Raw genomic sequence first — 23,486 nt, forward strand, 5'->3', positions numbered from 1 at the left:
TCGAAAGGCGTCTGAACTGCTCGCTATTCTTGTGGTTGGTTTTTCCTACCGCAATCATGCGAGCAGTTCTGACTATAAAACAACCAAGTGACGTGGTCAATGACGCTGCTTTGTTAATTATGCACACCCTTAAAACGCCCGTTTTGACCTTTAAGCACGCCTGCGTTCGGATCTCCACTCCCCGTTTTCAAGCACCTTCCCCTGTTACCACCCACAAACGCCTCATTCTGTCACTCAAAATAGCAGGCATTCGCTATATAGCGAGCACACGATTTTCGGCCGCACTGACTGGTTCGCGCATGCGTATTAAAATCCGTACGCATGCATAGTTGTGCGAACATCGGTAGGAACGAACGAGCGGCCGCTTACGAGCGGCTCTGAATCAGGCCCATAGACTCCAGTTTGATATTTAAGAAAGAGATGATTCCATATAAATGACAATTCCCTGAAACTTACCATGTGCACTCGGTACAGAATGCTGATTCCTAATGTCATGAATGGCTTAGAGAAGTCAATGACCTTTTCTCTTTCTGCTGTGATAGTGAGTCCAGCAACGGCCAAATCTGCTTTCTGTAGAGATATAGATATCATACACACATATAGATTATTTCCTTTTCAAAAAGATACTGTGCATAACATAAAATAAAGGAAGATAGAATATAAAGTAAGAAACACAAACATAACAAAGTAGGGACAAAGGAGGAGATGTATTATAACTTTGTATAACGATCCTTAAATTAAATGTCATCCCCTGCTTCAAAAATTATCGAGACGAAGCAGGGTCATTTACCGGCTGGATGTATTAAACACGTAGTAGAGGGAGAGTTAACTCACCTCCCTGGAAAATCGCACTTTCTCTCTTTCGGCGTCTGTGAGCGATGCTTGCAGAGAATCTGCACATGCGTCAGTCTAATTTCGCCATCGGCACACGCAACTTTATTGGAAGAAAAAAAAATGTGTATACACAATCCCCGGCTGCATATTCCAGCAGCCAGGGACAGTGCTGTGTGTGCAGCAACGAAATCGATGGCTGCAGTTGTCAGAACGGTCAGGGCCACTGACCGTTAATAACTTGCCAAGGCAGATCGGCGCTATCTAGATGATAGTGGCGCTGATACTGACAGGGGCGCATAGCACCCCCATCATTCTGATCTCCTCCCTACATTATTACATGCAGGGCACCGGTCACTGCAGCACAGAGGTACAGTTGTTTGCTTTATAACTGGACCAGCTGCATTGTGCTGACTTGGCTTTGACCGTTTTATTTCTGAATGTCTAAGATAATATTATGGGGAGATAGAGAGACAGACAGACAGACAGACAGACAGACAGATAGATAGATAGATAGATAGATAGATAGATAGATAGATAGATAGATAGATAGATAGATAGATAGATAGATAGGTAGATAATTCCACTGTAAATTTTGCATGATAAGTATTGCTCTGCATTTCCATTAGAAATGTATGCAGTGAACCACGCTGCTGTTAAGTTCCAAGCGGCCGCCCCTGTGCCCAGACTGTATAGAGATGAGAACAGGCTGCTGCTGGAGACTGCACGATGGCTACTATTTAGGCCAAAAGGTTGCACAGAGCTAGCTGGCTGATTAAGCTACTGGGCATCTGCAGACTGGTCCACGTGAGTCACTAATACCAGCAATATATGGAAACTCTTGGTTGCCAACATCCAGTCACCGCACCTAGGGCCTGATTCAGACTTGGGAATAGAGTGAGATATCTCTCTCAACTGATCATCTTGGTGAAACCATGCTGCACTGCAGGTGGGGGAGATTTAAAATGTGCAGAGAGATTTAGATGTGGGAGGAGTGTTTCCAAACTGACATCTAAATTGTAGAGTAATAATAAAGCTGTGCAGTATTTGAGGGCTACATGCAAAATCAGCCAGTATTTACCCCACATGTAAAAAAATTTATGTATTTACACCCCTTGCATTGCAATATGGTTTGTTCAGATTCACAGTTGAGAGAGATATCTCACTCTATTCTCAACTCTGAATCAGTCCCCTAGGGCCGATGTTTGGCCCCTGCGCATGCGCGAGCCCCAGCGAGCGACGGCAGCTCCATCGCTCCGGGGCTCACTACAAGATGGGGCGGCTGTCGATGTTGATTGACAGCTCGCCCCGTTTTGTAGGCGGGGAGGGGGGGTAGCTGCACAAACGCAAGCATTCCCTTAGGAACACCTGCCGTTTGTGGGCGGCCCTACTAACAGCACTCGTAATGTCAGTAGTGAACTTCCTGCTCTATTAGAACAGGAAGTCCACTCGGGCTTGCGGGAGCCGAGACCCTCCCGCAGGGTCTCGCCGCAAGCCCGATGGTTGCAATAATCGCGACCATCGGCCTGTGTGAGCGGCCTGGAGACCGAAAAAAAAACCAGGAACGCCCTGATTCAAAGCGAGCGCACGCAAACCGCGTGCGCCTCTGAATCAGGCCCCTAGTCTATAAAGACTATAAATATTGTGTCAACTATATTTGTTTTATTGATTTATTTGTATCTATTTATTCTGCATATGTGCTCAATCTACACAAATACGTAAAAGCTCTCTGTTATGCCTATTTCTGCATTTTCCATGCAATTAATGTGACCTTCCTACTCTGCATGACTATGTCACTGGGGCTATACATTTCACACACAGCGCTCACTTTGAACACTATAAGGCTCATTCTGAGTTGTATGTACACAATTCTCTTGTATATATGTGACACTTCATTGCATTATTGTATTATGAGCAAAGCAGGGTAATGTGACAGTAGTATTTGCTACTAACATCGCCATGGAACATCTCTAGTATGAATGAAGTACACTATCAGGGGCCATAAGTAGGTGTATACACACTTGAATGCCAGGCGTACATCTAGCGCAGATACTATTGTATCGGTTGTGGACCTAGGAACTACTGTGCGCGGCAGTGTACTGTATGACTGCCACTTTGTGTGGTGCTGTTTATGAACAGTACGTTTACAACATGCAGTGCCGTATCTAGGGCTCCCGGTGCAGGCCACACCCCTTCTTTGTGATTTTATACAGAGGAGACGGGGCCACAAACGTCGGGAATAACAGCAATGCCCAGAGCAGTGCCAGTGCTAAGTGTCTCGGCACCCAGTGCCGTCCTGTGCTCTCCCACTGCACCCTTCCCCTGAGCTTCAAATACCCATCGCAGAGTGACTGAGGAAGTGAGCGTTTGGGGGTGTTGACAGGGTGGTGGTCGGCGAAACGCAAGCGTGCCTGTCCGATGAACGCTGTTACAGGGGCGTGCATAAATTAGCCACTGCGACGTCATACGCAGCAAGAGTATGCACTGTGTGCGACGAGGTTATCAATTTCTGAGTAAGGTCCGACATGTTGTAATTATGTATGAGGGGCCAATGTTACTCGATGTTCCCGATGTATATGCAGGATTGAAATGTATTACGGAAGTGTGTGGGTGGGCGTCTCTTTGCTGACTTTGGGCATCTCTATAATAGCATTGCGATTGCAGTCATTAGCATATTTTCGCAATAGGCCCGCGTGTGTAATCGCTGCCGCAATCCGTAATGAATCAGGCATTGAACCGTTTGGATTAGCAAGTTATTGCAATACTTTGGAACAAACATTCCCTGAATTTAAAGGAAATATAGTTTGGATTGTAATTAGGTGAGTGCAGAGCCCGTATGATTTTTTATAAATGTAAATGGTATTTGTTCTATTATACAGCTATTTTCCTTTTCCATGAGTATTTACCCTGCATGCAAAAAAAAAAAATTATGTATTTACACCCCTTGCATTGCAACATGGTTTGTCCAGGTACAAAGTTAAGTGCTATCTCTCTCTCTATTCTCAACTGAATCAGGCCCAGAGTTTCACTTTTTTCCACATTTTGTTATGTTACAGCCTTATTCCAAAATTGAATAACTTCATATTTGTCCTCAAAATTCTACACACAATGCCCCATAATGACAATGTCTAAAAAATTTTTTTGAGATTCTTGCAAATTTAATTAAAAAAAAACCTAAGAAATCACATGTACATAAGTATTCACAGCCTTTGCTCAATACTTTGTTGATGCACCTTTGGCAGCAATTACAGCCTCAAGAGTTTTTGAATGCGATGCCACAAGCTTGGCACACCTATCTTTGGGCAGTTTTGCCCATTCCTCTTTGCAGCACCTCTCAAGCTCCATCAGGTTGGATGGGAAGCGTCGGTGCACAGCCATTTTCAGATCTCTCCAGAGATGTTCAATCGGATTCAAGTCTGGGCTCTGGCCGGGCCACTCAAGGACTTTCACAGAGTTGTCCTGAAGCCACTCCTTTGATATCTTGGCTGTGTGCTTAGGGTCGTTGTCCTACTGAAAGATGAACCGTCGCCCCAGCCTGAGGTCAAGAGCGCTCTGGAGCACGTTTTCCAGGATGTCTCTGTACATTGCTGCATTCATCTTTCCCTCTATCCTGACAAGTCTCCCAGTTCCTGCCACTGAAAAACATCACCACAGCATGATGCTGCCACCACCATGGGATGGTATTAGCCTGGTGATGAGCGGTGCCTGGTTTCCTCCAAACATAACGCCTGGCATTGACGCCAAAGAGTTCAATCTTTGTCTCATCAGACCACAGAATTTAGTTTCTCATGGTGTCATGGTCTGAGAGTCCTTCAGGTGCATTTTGGCAAACTTCAGACGGGCTGCCATGTGCTTTTTACTAAGGAGTGGCTTCCGTCTGGCCACTCCACCATACAGGCCTGATTGGTGGCTTGCTGCAGAGATGGTTGTCCTTCTAGAAGGTTCTCCTCTCTGACAGAGTGACCATCGGGTTCTTGGTCACCTCCCTGACTAGGGCCCTTCTCCCCCAATTGCTCAGTTTAGACAGCTGGCCAACTCTAGGAAGAGTCCTGGTGGTTCCGAACTTCTTCCATTTATGGATGATGGTGGCCACTGTGCTCACTGGGACCTTCAAAGCAGCAGATATTTTTCTGTACCCTACCCCAGATTTGTGCCTCGAGACAATCCTGTCTCGGAGGTCTACAGACAATTCCTTGGACTTCATGCTTGGTTTGTGCTCTGACATGCCCTGTCAAGTGTGGGACCTTACATAGACAGGCTTATGCCTTTGAGAATCATGTCCAATCAACTGATTTTACCACAGGTGGATACCAATTAAGCTGTAGGAACATTTCAAGGATGATCAGTTGAGACAGGATGCACCTGAGCTCAATTTTGAGCTTCATGGCAAAGGCAGTGAATACTTATGTACATGTAATTTCTTAGTGTTTTTTTAAATTAAATTTGCAAAAATCTCAATAAACATTTTTACAAGTTGTCATTATAGGATTATTGTATGTAGATTTTTGAGGACAAAAAGTTACTTATTCCATTTTGGAATAAAGCTGTAACATAACAAAATGTGGAAAGAGTGAAGCGCTGTGAATGCTTTCCGGATGCACTGTGTGTGTGTGTGTGTGTGTATATATATATATATATATATATATATATAAAATCCAATAATGAAAGGGGCACTCACCACAGCATTTCCAATTGAAAAAACGGCTTTTTATTTCTTACATATATCGGTAGATGTTTCGGTCACTCCTGACCTTTATTAAGACCAGCAGCATAGTCACAACAGTGTAACAGACGGCATATGTCACCAAACAGCATCACAGATCACCTTACCTGTGTCCCCTTAAATAGCCAGCTTTTCCCGCGAATCGCCATGCTGAGCATCGCCGAACCGGAAGTGCCATGCGTTCCACCCTGTGGAACGCAAAACACATCTCCGGAAATGACCAAACATCCGGTCATAGGTAAATCTCAGCCGGCGGGGCCCGTGGACGTGGTGATCAGTAACTGGTATAACACTCGCGTCGCAAACTGACGCTACCAGTTAGTTCAACAAGGCACCAGATCACCACGTGCATCTTATAGAGCAAAGTGCAAAGATACTAAAGCACCTAACCGGAAGTGTCATGCGCTCCACCCAGTGGAACGCAGGCATAGATCCGGAAGTGACCAAAACACCCGGTCACATAAAGGCGGAGCTTGTGATTTTACCTATGACCGGATGTTTGGTCATTTCCAGAGATGTGTTTTGCGTTCCACAGGGTGGAACGCGTGGCACTTCTGGTTCGGCGATGCTCAGCATGGCGATTCGCGGGAAAAGCTGGCTATTTAAGGGGACACAGTTAAGGTGATCTGTGATGCTGTTTGGTGACATATGCCGTCTGTTACACTGTTGTGACTATGCTGCTGGTCTTGATAAAGGTCAGGAATGACCGAAACGTCGACCGATATATGTAAGAAATAAAAGGCCGTTTTTTTCTATTGGAAATGCTCAGGTGAGTGCCCCTTTCATTATTGGATTGTATTATTCTGGACCAAAGAAATAACTTTTTTTGATTCTGGGGGAGCACCTCATAAAGTTGACAACTATGTGGATGTGAGTGCAGACATTTCTTGGATTATATATATATATATATATATACAGTCAGGTCCATAAATATTGGGACATTGACAGAATTTTCAGATTTTGGCCTCTATTCACCACCACAATAGTTTTGAAATGAAACAAACAAGATGTGCTTTAACTGCAGACTTTCAGATTTAATTTGAGGGTAATTACATCCAAATCGGGTGAACGGTGTAGGAATTACAACAGTTTCAATATGTGCCTCCCACTTTTTAAGGGGCCAAAAGTAATGGGACTATCAACTCAAAAGCTATTTCATGGACAGGTGTGGGCTATTCCCTCATTATTTCATTATCAATTAAGCAGGTAAAAGGTCTGGAGTTGATTCTATGTGTGACATTTGCATTTGGAATCAGTTGATGTCAACTCTCAATATAAAATCCAAAGAGCTGTCACTATCAGTGAAGCAAGACATCATTAGGCTGAAAAATGAAAACAAACCCATCAGAGAGATTGCAAAAACATTAGGTGTGGCCAAATCAACTGTTTGGAACATTCTTAAAAAGAAAGAACGCACCGGAGAGCTCAGCAACACCAAAAGACCCGGAAGACCACGGAAAACAACTGTGGTGGATGACAAAAGAATTATTTCCCTGGTGAAGAAAAACCCCTTCACAACAGTTGGCCAAATCAAGAACACTCTCCAGGAGGTAGATGTATATGTGTCAAAGTCAACAATCAAGAGAAGACTTCACAAGAGTGAATATAGAGGGTTCACCACAAGATGCAAACAATTGGTGAGCCACAAAAACAGGAAGACCAGATTAGAGTTTGCCAAACAACATCTAAAAAAGCCATTACAGTTCTGGAACAACATCCTATTGACAGATGAGACAAAGATCAACTTGGACCAGAGTGATGGGAAGAGAAGAGAAGGAAAGGAACTGCTCATGATCCAAAACATACCACCTCATCAGTGAAGCATGGTGGTGGTAGTGTCATGGCGTGGGCATGTATGGCTGCCAATGGAACTGGTTCCCTTGTATTTATTGATGATGTGACTGCTGACAAAAGCAGCAGAATGAATTCTGAAGTGTTTCGGGCAATATTATATGCTCATATTCAGTCAAATGCTTCAGAACTCATTGGACAGCGCTTCACAGTGCAGATTGACAATGACGAAGCATACTGCAAAAGCAGCCAAAGAGTTTTTTAAGGCTAAAAAGTGGAATGTTATGCAATGGCCAAGTCATTCCCCTGACCTGAATCCGATTGAGTATGCATTTCACTTGATGAAGACAAAACTGAAGGGAAAATGCCCCAAGAACAAGCAGGAACTGAAGACATTTGCAGTAGAGGCCTGGCAGAGCATCACCAGGGATGAAACCAAGCGTCTGGTGATGTCTATGCATTCCAGACTTCAGGCTGTAATTGCCTGCAAAGGATTTGCAATATTAAAAAGTGAAAGTTAGATTTAGGATTGTTTAGTTTGTCCCACTACTTTTGGCCCATTAAAAAGTGGGAGGCACATATAGAAACCGTTGTAATTCCTACACCGTTCACCTGATTTGGATGTAATTACCCTCAAATTAAATCTGAAAGTCTTCAGTTAAACCACATCTTGTTTGTTTCATTTCAAAGCCATTGTGGTGGTGAATAGAGGCCAAAATCTGAAAATTCTGTCAATGTCCCAATATTTATGGACCTGACTGTATATATATATATATATATATATATATATATATACAGCGGGTATATAATAGTAAGTATTGAACACATCAACATTTTTCTCAGTAAATATATTTGTAATGGTGAAACAGGAATATGGGGACGTTCATATTCCTTCAGCAATTCACAAATATATGCATGCTTATGTACCTTTATTTTCCTGCACTGCAATTTAGAGTATATAGAAATGATTGGGAATATATATATTAGTTGTGCGAGTTGCAGAAGGCCGCATTTGTTGAATGGCCTCAGGCCAAGAGAGGATAATGCCTTCTCTTTCTGCTCTAAAGTAAGCAAGTGTGTGTCTGATGCAGCAGCCATTTTGTTTGATATTGTAGCTAAAAGCATGTTAAATGATGTATTAAAAAGTATGTAGAGATTAGTGTTTTATTTCTTTGCAGGTGTAATTAACTGCAGTGATATGTATAGGTTAAACTGATATATCCATTGTTCTAGCAATAAGAATTGTGGGTTTAAAATGTATCAGTTTTGATATGTGCAGAACAGCTGACAACAAGTCTCAGTTTTTATAAACAAAATAGTTAAATAGTTAAATCAAGATGGCATTTGTCAGCAATAGTCAGAGGTGAAGGCTAAATGAGCAATTATGTTAGAATTTTACATGGGAACAAAAAGATAACACAGAATAGTGTCAATATTATGGTTTAGACACAGATAACCAATTAGGGCCTAGGACGTACGAATATTAATTGAATTAATATTACCCATTGGATTAATTGGGGGATAGACAGAATTATAGTATATAACTCACCAGAGAAGGAGGGAGGGGGGAGCAGTCGGAGAACAGAGGAGAGAGCACACAACGAGGGTCTGGGGGTGCCATTGCCGTACGTATGTATGAAATTGGCTGACTGCTATTCTGCACTGTGTGTCACAAATTTATTTTACAAGTATTCCCTACTGCTGCTGGTATAACCTATGTTTTTGTTGTAAGTCTGCTCTGGCAAAATACATGTATAATTAAGCTGTCTTTAAGTAAAAGCATTGTCATTTATTTTAGAATCTGTATTTGTGTGAATTATTTAATTTCTCTTTATAACAAATAAGGTTTATAAGTAATCCAGAACACATTGCGTTATCAGGCTATTGTAATTAAATTTTCACCAAATGTCAGCAACAACCCATGCAATCCACATATGCAAATAAATCAAACCATAGATGTCCATAAATTATGTGTAATAATGTGAAATGACACAGGGCATGGAAAGCCAAGACACCAGCTGAAATCTATCAGTAATTAGAAAGCAATCCTGCCCCTTGTCAGTGCAAATTAATATAAGCTGGTTCAGTCCCAACTGATGGCCTATAAAAATGTGTCTCATTACCAAGGTGTCACACAAGAAACATCTCATGATGGGTAAAAGCAAAGGGCTCTCTCAAGACCGTTGCAACCTTATTGTTGCAAAACATACTGATAGCATTGGTTACAGAAGGATTTCTAAACTTCTGAATGCTCCAGTGAGGATTGCTGGGGTCATAATCTGGAAGTGGAAAGAATATAATTTCACCATAAACCGGCCACGACCAGGTGCTCCTTGCAAGATTTCTGACAGAGGAGTGAAAAGAATTATTAGAAGAGTTGTCCAAGAGCCAAGGACCACTTGTGGAAAGCTTCAAAAAGACCTGAAATTAGCAGGTACAATTGTTTCAAAGAAAACGATAAGTAATGTACTCAATCACCATGGCCTATATGCACACAAGAAAAAGCATGTTGAAGTTTGTTTAAAATTGCACAAGATTTGGATAAGCCTGTGAAATACTGGGAGAATATAGTCTTGTCAGATAAGAACAATATTGAACTCTTTGGATGCCATAATACACACCATGTTTGGAGGAGAAATGGCACTGCACATCACCCAAAAACACCAGACCAACAGTGAAATTTGGAGGTGGGAACTGTTTGGTTTGGAGGTGGGGCTGTTTTTCAGCATACGGTACTGGCATACTTCTTGAGGTTGAAGGAAGGATAAATGGAAAAATGAACCGAGACATTCATGATTAAAATCTGCTGCCATCTACCAGGATGCTGAAGATGAAACGAGGGTGGACATTTCAGCAAGACAATGATCCCAAACAAACAGCCAAGGACACTCTCAATTAGTTTCAGAGAAAGAAAATAAAGCTGCTAGAATGGCCCAGCCAATCACCTGACTGGAATCCAATTGAAAATCTATGGAAAGAACTAAAAATCAGAGTTCATAGAAGAGGCCCACGGAACCTTCAAGATTTGAAGACTGTTTGTGTGGAAGAATGGGCCAAAATCACACCTGAGCAATGCATGCGACTAGTTTCTCCATACAGGAGGCGTCTTGAAGCTGTCATTATCAACAAAGGCTTTTGTATGAAGTATTACATACATTTCAGTAAGCATGTTCAATACTTTTTCCCTGTGTCTTTTCACGTTATTACACATAACTTAATTTATGCACATTTACGGTTTCATTTCTTTGCATGTGTGGATTGCATGGGTTGTTGCTGAAATTTGGTGAAAATGTCATTACAATAGCCACATTACAAATATATTTACTGAGAAAAATTTGATATGTTCAATACTTATTTTATCCGCTGTGTGTGTGTGTGTGTGTGTGTGTATATATGTATATATATATATATATATATATATATACATACACAGTATATCTATATATATAGATATACATACACAATGTCGGACTTGGGTATAAGTATAAAGGGCCCACCAGGGAATGCAGTGATAGGGGCCCAAGCTTAAGGGGTGTGGCCATCCACCAGAGGGGAGGTGTCCAGCTATTGAGACCAACAATTAGAGAGGGCATACAAAGACCATGACCCCTTTATAAAGGAGGGGACAGGCTTGTATCAGGGCCACCCACTTTGAAGCAAGAAGCATACTCTTGATGTTGATTCCATAAAAACAAACCAAGCACCAAAATGTATCCATGATCCTGTACCACCCAGTTACTTACCCCAGAGAATGGGTGGGGCCTTCAGGTATTGGAGGCCACTGGGAAGGACTGTGGGCCAGTCCCTATGTGTATTTTTATATATATATATATATATATATATATATACTGTATATATATACACACACTGATAGTGACTGATAGTGATTGTTATTATACAGTATAAGAAGGGATAAAAAGAAAACAGAAAAAGCGTTTTTATCTTCAGTAACATTAAGAGAATTGAATGAGATCTCACTGAGAGCAGAATTATACCTATTCATAAAGAAAAAACTATTTTACTGAAGGAGTTCCTCTCCCCTTTTAAGTACATGAAAGTCTGTCTCTGTAACAGTTTGCATCATTGGTTTTAAAATAACAATTTAATGGTTTCAATAATGCCTTTATTTTTTTTATTTATTTATTCAATGCAAGTGTTATGATAAATTACATCCCGTGTCTGCAATCACCACAGCAGAGATTTGCTTAATTAGAAGAGTTTTCCCCTTAGACAATAATACCTATTATACCGAATGAGCCTACAGACTGAATAAGCTTTGAAAAAGTCTAAAGTTTATGAAAGGGGTCAGCAGAAATGGGAAGTGATTTGGATGGGGTGTGAAGTAGAAGTCCTGCAGCAGCTCAGAACTGCAGAGGTTTCTATAGTAGTGCTGATCTGGAACCACAGGACGGTGATAAATAAGGATGAGTCCATTCTCTATAATAAAACACTGCTTGATTTGAAGTTGCCCACTTCCTCTTGGGAAGTTCTTGCTATCTACATGATGAGATCCAATGTAGAAACACGTGAGAGTGGCGGTTGTGTTAATTCCTGAGTTATTGTACAGTACGAAGAGCCAGGAGCCGGACGGACCCATTGGGACCTAAGAGTTCCTAAAGAGATTCTGAGTTCACGGCTGTTATACTAAAGTTTTCTGTCCATTATTTTTGTATAGTATACAGCAGTGATTTTCAACGTATTTCAACTCGAGGCACACTGCACAAGATTTTAAAATTGCACTTTGGCTCCCACATAAAAAAATACACACATTTTCCTCCACAGGAATGAAACACACACACATTGGCCTCCACAGGAATAAAACACACTACATTGGCCTCCACGGGAATAAAACACACTACATTGGCCTCCACAGGAATAAAACTCACTACACTGGCCTCCACGGGAATAAAACACACTACATTGGCCTCCACAGGAATAAAACTCACTACATGGCCTCCATGGGAATAAAACACACTACATTGGCCTCCACAAGAATGAAACACACACACATTGGCCTCCACAGGAATAAAACACACTACATTGGCCTCCACAGGAATGAAACACACACACATTGGCCTCCACAGGAATAAAATACACTACATTGGCCTCTTCAAGAATGAAACACACACACAATGGCCTCCACAGGAATAAAACACACTACATTGGCCTCCACAGGCGTAAAACACACTACATTGGCCTCCACAGGAGTAAAACACACTACATTGGCCTCCACAGGAATAAAACTCATTACATTGGCCTCCACAGGAATAAAACACACTACATTGGCCTCCACAGGAATGAAACACACACACATTGGCCTCCACAGGAATTAAACACACTGCATTGGCCTCTTCAGGAATGAAACACACACACATTGGCCTCCACAGGAATAAAACACACTACGTTGGCCTCTTCAGGAATAAAACACATACATTGGCCTCCACAGGAATAAAACACACTACATTGGCCTCTACAGGAATGAAACACACACACATTGGCCTCCACAGGAATGAAACACACACACATTGGCCTCCACAGGAATAAAACACAATACATTGGCCTCTTCAGGAATAAAACACACTACATTGGCCTCCACAGGAATAAAACACACTACATTGGCCTCCACAGGAGTAAAACACACTACATTGGCCTCCCCAGGAATAAAACTCACTACATGGCCTCCATGGGAATAAAACACACTACATTGGCCTCCACAAGAATGAAACACACACACATTGGCCTCCACAGGAATAAAACACACTACATTGGCCTCCACAGGAATGAAACACACACACATTGGCCTCCACAGGAATAAAATACACTACATTGGCCTCTTCAAGAATGAAACACACACACAATGGCCTCCACAGGAATAAAACACACTACATTGGCCTCCACAGGCGTAAAACACACTACATTGGCCTCCACAGGAGTAAAACACACTACATTGGCCTCCACAGGAATAAAACTCATTACATTGGCCTCCACAGGAATAAAACACACTACATTGGCCTCCACAGGAATGAAACACACACACATTGGCCTCCACAGGAATTAAACACACTGCATTGGCCTCTTCAGGAATGAAACACACACACATTGGCCTCCACAGGAATAAAACACACTACGTTGGCCTCTTCAGGAATAAAACACATACATTGGCCTCCACAGGAATAAAACACACTACATTGGCCTCTACAGGAATGAAACACACACACATTGGCCTCCACAGGAATGAAACACACACACATTGGCCTCCACAGGAATAAAACACAATACATTGGCCTCTTCAGGAATAAAACACACTACATTGGCCTCCACAGGAATAAAACACACTACATTGGCCTCCACAGGAGTAAAACACACTACATTGGCCTCCCCAGGAATAAAACACACTACATTGGCCTCCACAGGAATAAAACACACTACATTGGCCTCCACAGGAATAAAACACACTACATTGGCCTCCACAGGAATAAAATACACTACATTGGCCTCCACATGAATAAAACGCACTGCATTGGTCTCCACAGGAGTAAAACACACTACTTTGGCCTCCACAGGAGTAAGCACACTACATTGGCCTCTTCAGGAATAAAACCCACTACATTGGCCTCCACAGGAATAAAACTCACTACATGACCTCCATGGGAATAAAACACACTACATTGGCCTCCTCAGGAATAAAACACACTACATTGGCCTCCACAGGAATAAAACTCAGTACATGGTCTCCACAGGAATAAAACTCACTACACTGGCCTCCTCAGGAATAAAACTCACTACACTGGCCTCCACAGGAATAAAACACACTACATTAGCCTTCACAGGAATAAAACTCACTACACTGGCCTCCACAGGAATAAAACACACATACATCGGCCTCCACAGGAATAAAACTCACTACACTGGCCTCCACAGGAATAAAACTCACTACACTGGCCTCCTCAGGAATAAAACTCACTACATTGGCCTCCTCAGGAATAAAACTCACTACATTGGCCTCCTCAGGAATAAAGCTCACTACACTGGCCTCCACAGGAATAAAACACACTACAGTACGCTGAGCTGACTGCCGCGGCACACTTGACAACCACTCGCGGCACACAGTGATTGAAAAACGCAGGTATAGAAAGTATTTTGGGACATTATCACTCTTCACCCAATTGATTTTTTTTTAGCTCTATATTAATAATAATTACACAATTGTTATTGCTATTTGCAGCATATGTTAATATTTAAATTTTTTGATTATTCAAGTAAAAAAATGGTTGTAATAATAATAATAATAATAATAATAATAATATTTTTATATAATTCAAAGTTTTTATCATATCATCTTTATCCTTTCTCCCCTTCAAACTGCATGTGTCCAGCTCCTGAGGTCTTTGCTGGTGTTTTCTTATGCAGCTCATATATAATTATAGAAGCCCTTCTGTGAATTATTTCTACATTATTAATGTGTTTATGGACATAAGACTTCTAGAGTTGTACACAGTACTCGAGGTGAGGTCTTACTAGAGACCTATACATAGTATAATAATCTCCCTCTGGCTTTACCCACCGCTTGTTACCTTTGTATAATCTCCAGCTACTGTATATCACCAAACTCACCCTTAACATGAATTCTATATCCAGGTGTTATATCACACTTTGATGCATTCAATTTAGTTTTTCACACTTTAGGTAATTTCTCTATTTAAAAAACATATATATATATATATATATATATATATACCCATTTTAGGGTATTTACTAGAGATGAGCGGTTTCGGATTAGTTCGGATTTTTCCCGCCAAAAATCGGGTCTCAGGAATGATAAGCTGTTTTCGACTTTTGTCCAGGAATGATGATGTTTGTCCATGAAAGATGACATTTTGCCTCTTTCTGAGGCCCGATTTTTGGCGGGTAAAAAAAATCAGAATTTGGCGGGAAAATCAGAACTAATCCGAACCCGCTCATCTCTAGTATTTACTATGTTAGAAATCTTTGTATTATCTGCAAAAAAAGTGTATCTTATGTTCCTCTGATTGGGTCAGCCCATGATTCTTATATGCAGTTTTCTCAGTATTTCTAAGTACTAGTAGTTCCTTAGAGAACCTACAGTAATTAGCTTTCTTAACCCCTTGATTTTTTGAACATTACTGACACAAAGGGGGTCATTCAGACCCGGTCGTTAGCGCCGATGTGCTCGGACCGGGTTCGATGGCCCCCCACAGAGCATGAGCACGCCGGCGCCGGTGTGCGCATGCGTGAGACCCGCTACAACCGACAGTGCCGGTCGTAGCGGGTCTCGATCCAAAGGGGGCGAGCTGTCGATGTTGATTGACAGCTCGCCACGTTTGGAAGGCGGGCCGGGGGGGTGGCAGCCCAAACGGGGGCGTTCCCATGGGAACACCTACCATTTGGGGGCGGCTCCACTGACATCACTAGTGATGTCAGTGGTGAGCTTCCGGCTCAGACAGAGCCGAAAGCTCTCCGGGGCTTACGACAAGGAGACCCTACCCTAGGGTCTCGTCGTAAGCCCCGATGGTCGCGATGGTCTTGACCATCGCGACCATCACCTTAGGCGGTCGTAAGGCTGTGGGTGTTAACCCACAGCCTTACCACCGCAAAGGAGGACGTCTTGAAAATTCAAGAGGTCCTCCCCTCATTCAGACCGACCGCACGCTCTGTGCGACCGGCTCTGAATAAGGTCCCAAGTTCTTTGAGCATTTTTAGCTCCCGCTCTTCCTGTACTCCAGCTATCAATTATCACCCTGCAGTGCCCTCACCACTGCTGACAGGTGAGTCCCAGAGAAATAATGAAGACTGTGCAAATGTTTAGTCAACAATAAATTCATCATTTCTAGTGCCCCACTGTTGAAATAAATAATAGCGCCCTCCTGTTGAAATAAATATTAGTGCCCCCGCTGATTAAATAAGTAATAGTGCCACCATTATAAACTCATTTAACTTCCCCCAATATTTTTGTGTAGTGCAGTGGGCATAATAAATACTTACCTACAATCTACTTATTTTGATTTATTGTAAGGAATCGCAGCTGCATTAGAATCCACATATGAATCAGACCCAGTTTCACAAAGGCTGCAGCTTCAAGAGAAGCATTCTGCAATCTACCCCAGCCACCACTGACCTCACACAACTAACAGTACTGTAAGTCCTGGCCAGATGAGGAGAGTAGGATTACTGTGAGGCACTGTAGGGCGAGAGGCAGTGCTCCCTACTCTGACTTTGTTACACATACAGTACTAGCAAGGCCCAAAGCCTTTTTATAAGAAAGGACAGTCATTCATCATAGAGATTCAGCAGGCAGAGCCAACCAAACGTTTCCATTAGAAGTTTGTGTTGGTCTCCTCCAGGTGCTCTGGTTTTCTGCCATGGCATAAACACATAGGGGCCTATTCATCATCAGCCGTATGGCCTCCGATGATTTAGTATTGATCTCGGTGCCAGGGATACTTAAGTATCCAACTCGCAGTGGGGGATAGAGTATACTGGAGCAATACATCAAGAGTGTTACTTAACTCTTCCCTGTCGGCCCGGCTGCGCATACGGGACTGGAGGACACGCATGCACATAGCCGCCGTGGAGGTGGTGAGGAGGCAGCGGAGGGATCCGCTCAGATCCCACTTCGCATCCCCGGAACTCCTTCCCATAGGAAGGAGCAGGGATACGAGAGCAAACACGGTCTGAAGATGGCGCTAGTTCTCGGCAGCAAACTCCGAAAACTTTCAGTTTTCGGAGTTTGCTGAATATCAGGGGGTCCTATCAGACACCTGATGATGAATGGCCCGGTAAGTAAAATATGCGGGAACTAGTGTTTCCACGTGGTTTCCCGGGCCATTTATCAATGATGAATAGGCCCCTGTATGTGTTCCGATTCAGAGATGGAGGCAGACGTGGCCACAGTGGTTTATGCTAATGCGCATTCCAATTTTCAAACAACTGAGACGCCCAGTTCCAGTGCGCTTCCGTCACTGTGCGTTCGTAGATGCACCATCGAAACTTGCACCAGTGCTATGGCAGGTGCAGTTTATCCATCCGAGCATAGCGTCCTGTGTGAGCAGCTGTGTGTCTGTCAGCGAGATGCCTGCGACGCGCCCTTCAGCTCCGCCGCCTCCAAGGAAGGTCCAATACAATTCCCAGACCGTGCGTCCGATTCTGTGTTGAATCTGTGTGCAGACAATCGGGACGCATGCATTGCGCAGGCTTAAAACATTGGCCATTTGCACTGCGTCCACCTCTGAATCAATCCCACTGGTAGGTTCACTGTCTGCTGTCAAATGAACCCCAGACTGTTTGTGTTTTTTTGTTACAGAAATTAGATTGTATACTCCAATGGAGGAATGGACATACGAGTTTATGTATTCCCTCCACAGCGCTGCTGTGGAGGGAATACAGTGGTACTTCATAAATATCTAATAATAATAATGCTATGTGATGATATTACTCCTATGATTTATCAACAGTATCTCTTGCTTAGTTGTAAGGAACATTTATTGTGTAGATGTATTTAAACAAAATCCTCTGTCAGTCTCCCCTACTCCCCAGTAATGAAAAAGTTCCTTTAAAGTGTTATTTACTCTTGGATCTTGCCTTGGCTGGTGAGTCTCCTCTCTTACATTAGTGACCTTGGGGAAGATGTACTAGGCTCTGGAAAGTGATAAATTGGAGAGTGATAACTACCAACCAATCAGCTCCTAACTGTCATTTTTCAAACATAGCCTGTAACATGACAGTTAGGAGCTGAGTGGTTGGTAGTTTATCACTCTCCAAAGTACTAAGTAGATACATAGGTTACCAAGATCCCAAAACACCTTACAGGTCATTTACAAAACATGCATCAATGTTCCCCACCAGTGTACAGAACATGTCATTCTGTAATGTCATTCACTTATTTTGAAAATGTTGCATCCTTTAATAAGGGAACTGGGTTAATGCAATGCATCTCTCTGTAATTGCACCAATGTTAAAAAACTGTTTTTGTTTCACAGGGCGAGATACTTAAACAGCAAGTAAAGCCACTATTTGACATGGGCTATGTTTTCAGAGCTCATTAATATTAGGGGTGAGCGGGTTCGGATTTCTGAAATCCGAACCCCCCCGATCCGAGGCCGATCCGAGTCAGGCTCGACTTTTCCCGCCAGACTCGGATCTGAAATCGAGGCAAAACGTCATCATCCCGCCTTCTGGGTCTCGCGGGTTTTGGATCCTATATAAGGTACCCGCGTCGGCGCCATTTTCTCACTCGGCTGTGGACAGTGAAGAGGGAGGGTGGGAGTTAGGGCTGGCTGGGCTGTGTAGTGTAGTGTAGTGTAGTGCAGAGTAGTGTTGTGCTGTGCTGCTGTTGTCCATAGGGGCTGTGTCCACTACTTCAAAGTCCATAGGGGCTGGCTGTGTTGTGCTGTGCTGCTGTTGTCCATAGGGGCTGTGTCCACTACTTCAAAGTCCATAGGGGCTGGCTGGACTGTGTTGTGCAGTTAGTTGTCCATAGGGGCTGTGTCCACTCCAAAGTCCTGTGCAGTGTCCCAGTCATAAAGGGGTGCTGTAGTGTTGTCCAGGGGGTGCTCTGTCTGTCAGGGGTGCTCCCCCCAAGTGCTAAAAAAAATGTTTTTTCTGTGTTTGTGAATTGTGTGCACTGTGGCTGCACGTACATCAACAAAGGAGCAGCGCCAAGCGTGCGCCTGTGTCCCATTAGTAAAGGGCCGGCTGGCTTGTCTGTTAAAGGGTGCTGTAACCCCCAAAATACACTCCAAACAAAAAAAAAATATATTTTCTGTGTTTGTGAATTGTGTGCGCAGTAGCCGCACGTGCATCAACAAAGTAGTGCCAAGCGTGCGCCTGTGTCATAAGTAAAGGGCCGGCTGGCTTGACCGTTAAAGGGTGCTGTAACCCCCAAAGTACACTCCAAACCAAATAAAAAAATATTTTCTGTGTTTGTGAATTGTGTGCGCAGTAGCCGCACGTGCATCAACAAAGTAGTGCCAAGCGTGCGCCTGTGTCATAAGTAAAGGGCTGGCTGGCTGGACCGTTAAAGGGTGCTGTAACCCCCAAAGTACACTCCAAACAAAATAAAAAATTTTTTTCTGTGTTTGTGAATTGTGTGCGCAGTAGCTGCACGTGCATCAACAAAGTAGTGCCAAGCGTGCGCCTGTGTCCCATAAATAAAGGGCCGGCTGGATTGACCGCTAAAGGGTGCTGTAACCCCCAAAGGGCACTCCAAACAAAATAAAAAAATATATTTTTTTGTGTTTGTGAATTGTGTGCACAGTAGCCGCACGTGCATCAACAAAGTAGTGCCAAGCGTGCGCCTGTGTCCCATAAATAAAGGGCCGGCTGGATTGACCGCTAAAGGGTAACCCCCAAAGGGCACTCCAAACAAAATAATTTTTTTTTCTGTGTTTGTGAATTGTGTGCACTGTGGCTGCACGTGCATCAACAAAGGAGCAGCGCCAAGCGTGCGCCTGTGTCCCATAAGTAAAGGGCCGGCTGGCTCATTTCTTAAAGGGTGGTGTAACCCACAAAGTGCACTACTCTCCAGCAAAAATAAAAAAATATTTTCTGCGTTTGTGTGCGCCTTAGCCGCACGTATATATCAATATAACATAAATGGAGGACCAAACTTTCTCCGATAAAAATAAAATAGGGAAAGATCAAGAACCACTTCCTCCTAGTGCTGTTGCTGCTGCTGGGAGTTGTTCATCATCCCAGAGAGGAAGTAGGAACACCACTACTTTTACTAAACAATTGACCCTCCAACAGTCCCTAGCGAGGAGGATGAAGTACGACAGCAGTCATCCTGAAGCAAAACGTATAACTGAGGCCTTGACTGCTATGTTGGTGTTAGACGTGCGTCCGGTATCCGCCATTAGTGCAGTGGGATTTAGACAATTGATGGAGGTAGTGTGTCCCCGGTTCCAAATCCCGTCTAGATTCCACCTGCATCCTCAAAGCAGCAGCGACAAGCGTGCGTCTGTCTGTTAAAGGATTACATCGGTGACAGCATCCAAGTAGGCATGTCAGACAGTCCGTACCTGTACTGGCAGGAAAAAGAGGCAATTTGGAGGTCCCTGTACAAACTGGCTCTATTTTACCTGAGTTGCCCCCCTCCAGTGTGTACTCCGAAAGAATGTTTAGTGCAGCCGGGAACCTTGTCAGCGAAAGGCGTAGGAGGTTGCTTCCACAAAATGTGGAGAAGATGATGTTCATAAAATGAATTATCAACTCTTCCAGGGAGACCAGCCTCCAGAACGTACAGAGGGACCTGTGGTTGTGGATTCCAGCGGGGAAGAATTAATACTCTGTGAGGATGAGGATGTACACAACACTGAAGAGGGTGAGGAATCGGTGGATGAGGAGGATGAGGATGACATCTTGCCTCCGTAGAGCCAGTTTGTGCAGGGACAGATTAATTGCCAGCTTGTTTTGTGGGGGCCCAAACGAACCAATCATTTCAGCCACAGTTGTGTGGCAGAGCCTGGCGCTGAAATGTTTGGTTTGTTAAAGTGTGCATGTCCTGTTTATACAACATAAGGGTGGGTGGGAGGGCCCAAGGACAATTCCATCTTGCACCTCTTTTTTTTCTTTGCAGTATGTACTGTTTGGGGCCTAGTTTTTCAAACTGCCATCCTGTCTGCCACTGCAGTGCCACTCCTAGATGGGCCACGTGTTTGTGCCGCCCACTCGTATCTCTTAGCATAGTCATCCAGCTACCTTGGTGCAACCTTTTGGACATAAAAACACTATTGTGAGGTGTGAGGTGTTCAGAATAGACTGGAGATGAGTGGAAATTAAGGTTATTGAGGTTAATAATAGCATAGGAGCAGAAAAACACACAAATTCTGTGATTTTAGCTGTTTTTATGCTTTTTTTTCAAAAAAATACAGATCCAAAACACAAAACCCAGAACCCAAAACACGGAAGGGTGGTTTTGGCAAAACCAATCCAGATCCGAAACACGAAGAAAGATCCAGATCCAAAACCAAAACACAAAACAAGAAAAGTGGCCGGTGCACACCCCTAATTAATATGCATGAAATTACTAGAATGTTTGTTCTTAATTAAATTAGCCCACCAGGCGCTCTTAGTAGTTCACAGACATATCGTTTGTACACACCCGCCGATCGGGTAATTGATCGGCCAATATATCTGTCAGTGTGTACCCAGCATTACACTCCTCTGCAGCAGGGTGCCCTGTAAAGAAGGAGATGCTTCTATGATACAGCAGACATGGACTGATTGAAGAATTAGGATGGAATAAGTAATATATTTTAGAAGAAAAACTGAAATGTATAAAGAAGCATACACATGGTCAGCCAGGCCCACAGTACTGCCATAGTATGCTCATATCATGACTCCTAACTGTCCCGCTTTTATCAGGACAGTCCCGCTATTCAGGGACTCTTCCACCCGCAGGCTGAAGTGTCCCGTGGTGGGGAGAATTGGGGGGAATCACTCTCGATGGTCCTCTGCATAAAAGAGCAGAGTAGCGGGTGAGCAAATGGCGAGCCCATGCACATGGCATCTCTTCACTGTGCGGGGAGAGACTGTTTTTTGCTTACAGTAGCTCTCAACTCTGAAATAGCCCCTAAAGCAGAGGTTCCCAAACGCGGTCCTCAAGGCACCCCAACTGTTCAGGCTTTAGAGATATACATGGTTGGGCACAGTTGACTGAGGTACTAATTAATTACCCAAGCCCTGGATTGTGGGAGGGGCCCAGCGGAGGCACGGGTCTGACGCCGCCCCACCTCCCTCTTATCTGTCAGCAGCCCAGCACATGCCGCTCTGTGCTGTGCTGCAGTGGGAGCAGGGAGACTGCTTGCTGCCACTGAGCAGCAGCAGCAGTCTCCTCTTCTCTGCCTGTGGGGGGGAGAAGTCACACTGACCGCGCCCCCTCGCTGGATTTGCTCTGGGCTGAGGGGCTCATAGCGCTCCCCTCCCCGCCGCGCAGCACCGCTGCTAATGGTATTTGTTTCCCATGGGGAAGTGGCCACGCCTGCCACCATTAGGCCTCGACTCCATCAGTACTCGGGCCCGTAGTGGCTCTTGGCTTCTCTGGGGATCAATCCACTTTATAATCCCTACCACTAAACTCCAGCGGCTCTATGTCTGGAATGAAGAGAGAGCAAACATGACATCGATGTGCTATAAGAAAAGAAGGTCAGTTCTTACATTTCTCACAGCTGAAAATCACCTCCTGAAAGGCATTCCCAACAACCATCTCAAATAATACTTCAATTATCAATTGCCCCCAGTTTGTTCCTCTATTATAATTCGTTGGTCTGGCTAAAGGAACAAATTAAATTACTAGCTGGTCACACTGAGGGCCTGATTCAGAGCCAGACGCTCTGAACGAGCGCCCGCTCTGAATCAGGGCACGTTTTGTTTTTTTCCGTCCGGCCTTTTGGACACTCGCATAGCTGTGGGTTACCACCCACAGCTTATGCGAGCGTCCATGATGATGGTCGCGAAGGTCAAGACCATCGCGACCATCGGGCTTGCGACGAGACCCAGCGGTAGGATCTCGGTAACCACAAGCCCTGGAGTGATTTTGGCTCTATCAGAGCCAAAATCACTCCCACTGACATCACTAGTGATGTCAGTGGGGCCGGACCCAGACGGTAGGCGTTCCCATGGGAAGGCCTCCATCTGGCAGCCACGCCCACCATCGACAGCACGCCCCCTTTGGTGCGAGACCCGGAGCGACGGCTTCCCCGTCACTAGCCGGGTCTCACGCATGCGCACGACGGAGCAGCCTCCATCGTGCGCATGCGCACTAGGGCACCATCGACCCGCTTGCGAGCACTCAGCGCTCGCGAGCGGGTCTGAATCAGGCCCTGAGTTTGACTGCCAGCAATTGCTATCTCTATGTTACTGTTTTGGAAACAACATGTAAGGCAACAAATCGCTATAAGATAACAAAGAGGGCTACTGTATGTTGTGGACCGCTCAGTGGAGACGGGAGTTGCTTAACAGCGCCTACTACAGGGGCATCTTCCAATTGTGCAACTGTGTTAACTAAGTGTAAATATTTTAATAGCATTGTGTTTGGAAAAGGTTTCCCCTGGGGTGACACAAAGTACTACAGTATGTAAGGTTAAAGAGCTCCTGGTACCAGCACATTTCATGGAACCCAAAT

General features: G+C 44.0%; 1 protein-coding gene across 1 annotated transcript in view; it reads right to left on the bottom strand.

Moving 5' to 3' along the window:
- Positions 1–23,486, bottom strand: part of GRIK4 (glutamate ionotropic receptor kainate type subunit 4) — a 314,460-nt gene that overhangs the window by 52,086 nt on the left and 238,888 nt on the right. Inside the window, exon 13 of the mRNA XM_088458742.1 lies at positions 457–570. Within this exon, the coding sequence (XP_088314868.1) occupies positions 457–570 (114 nt within the window). The remainder of the gene's footprint in view (positions 1–456; positions 571–23,486) is intronic.

The sequence above is a fragment of the Taudactylus pleione genome, unplaced genomic scaffold, assembly GCF_031769625.1.
Source record: "Taudactylus pleione unplaced genomic scaffold, aTauple2 ptg000848l, whole genome shotgun sequence".
Taxonomy (NCBI): domain Eukaryota; kingdom Metazoa; phylum Chordata; class Amphibia; order Anura; family Myobatrachidae; genus Taudactylus; species Taudactylus pleione.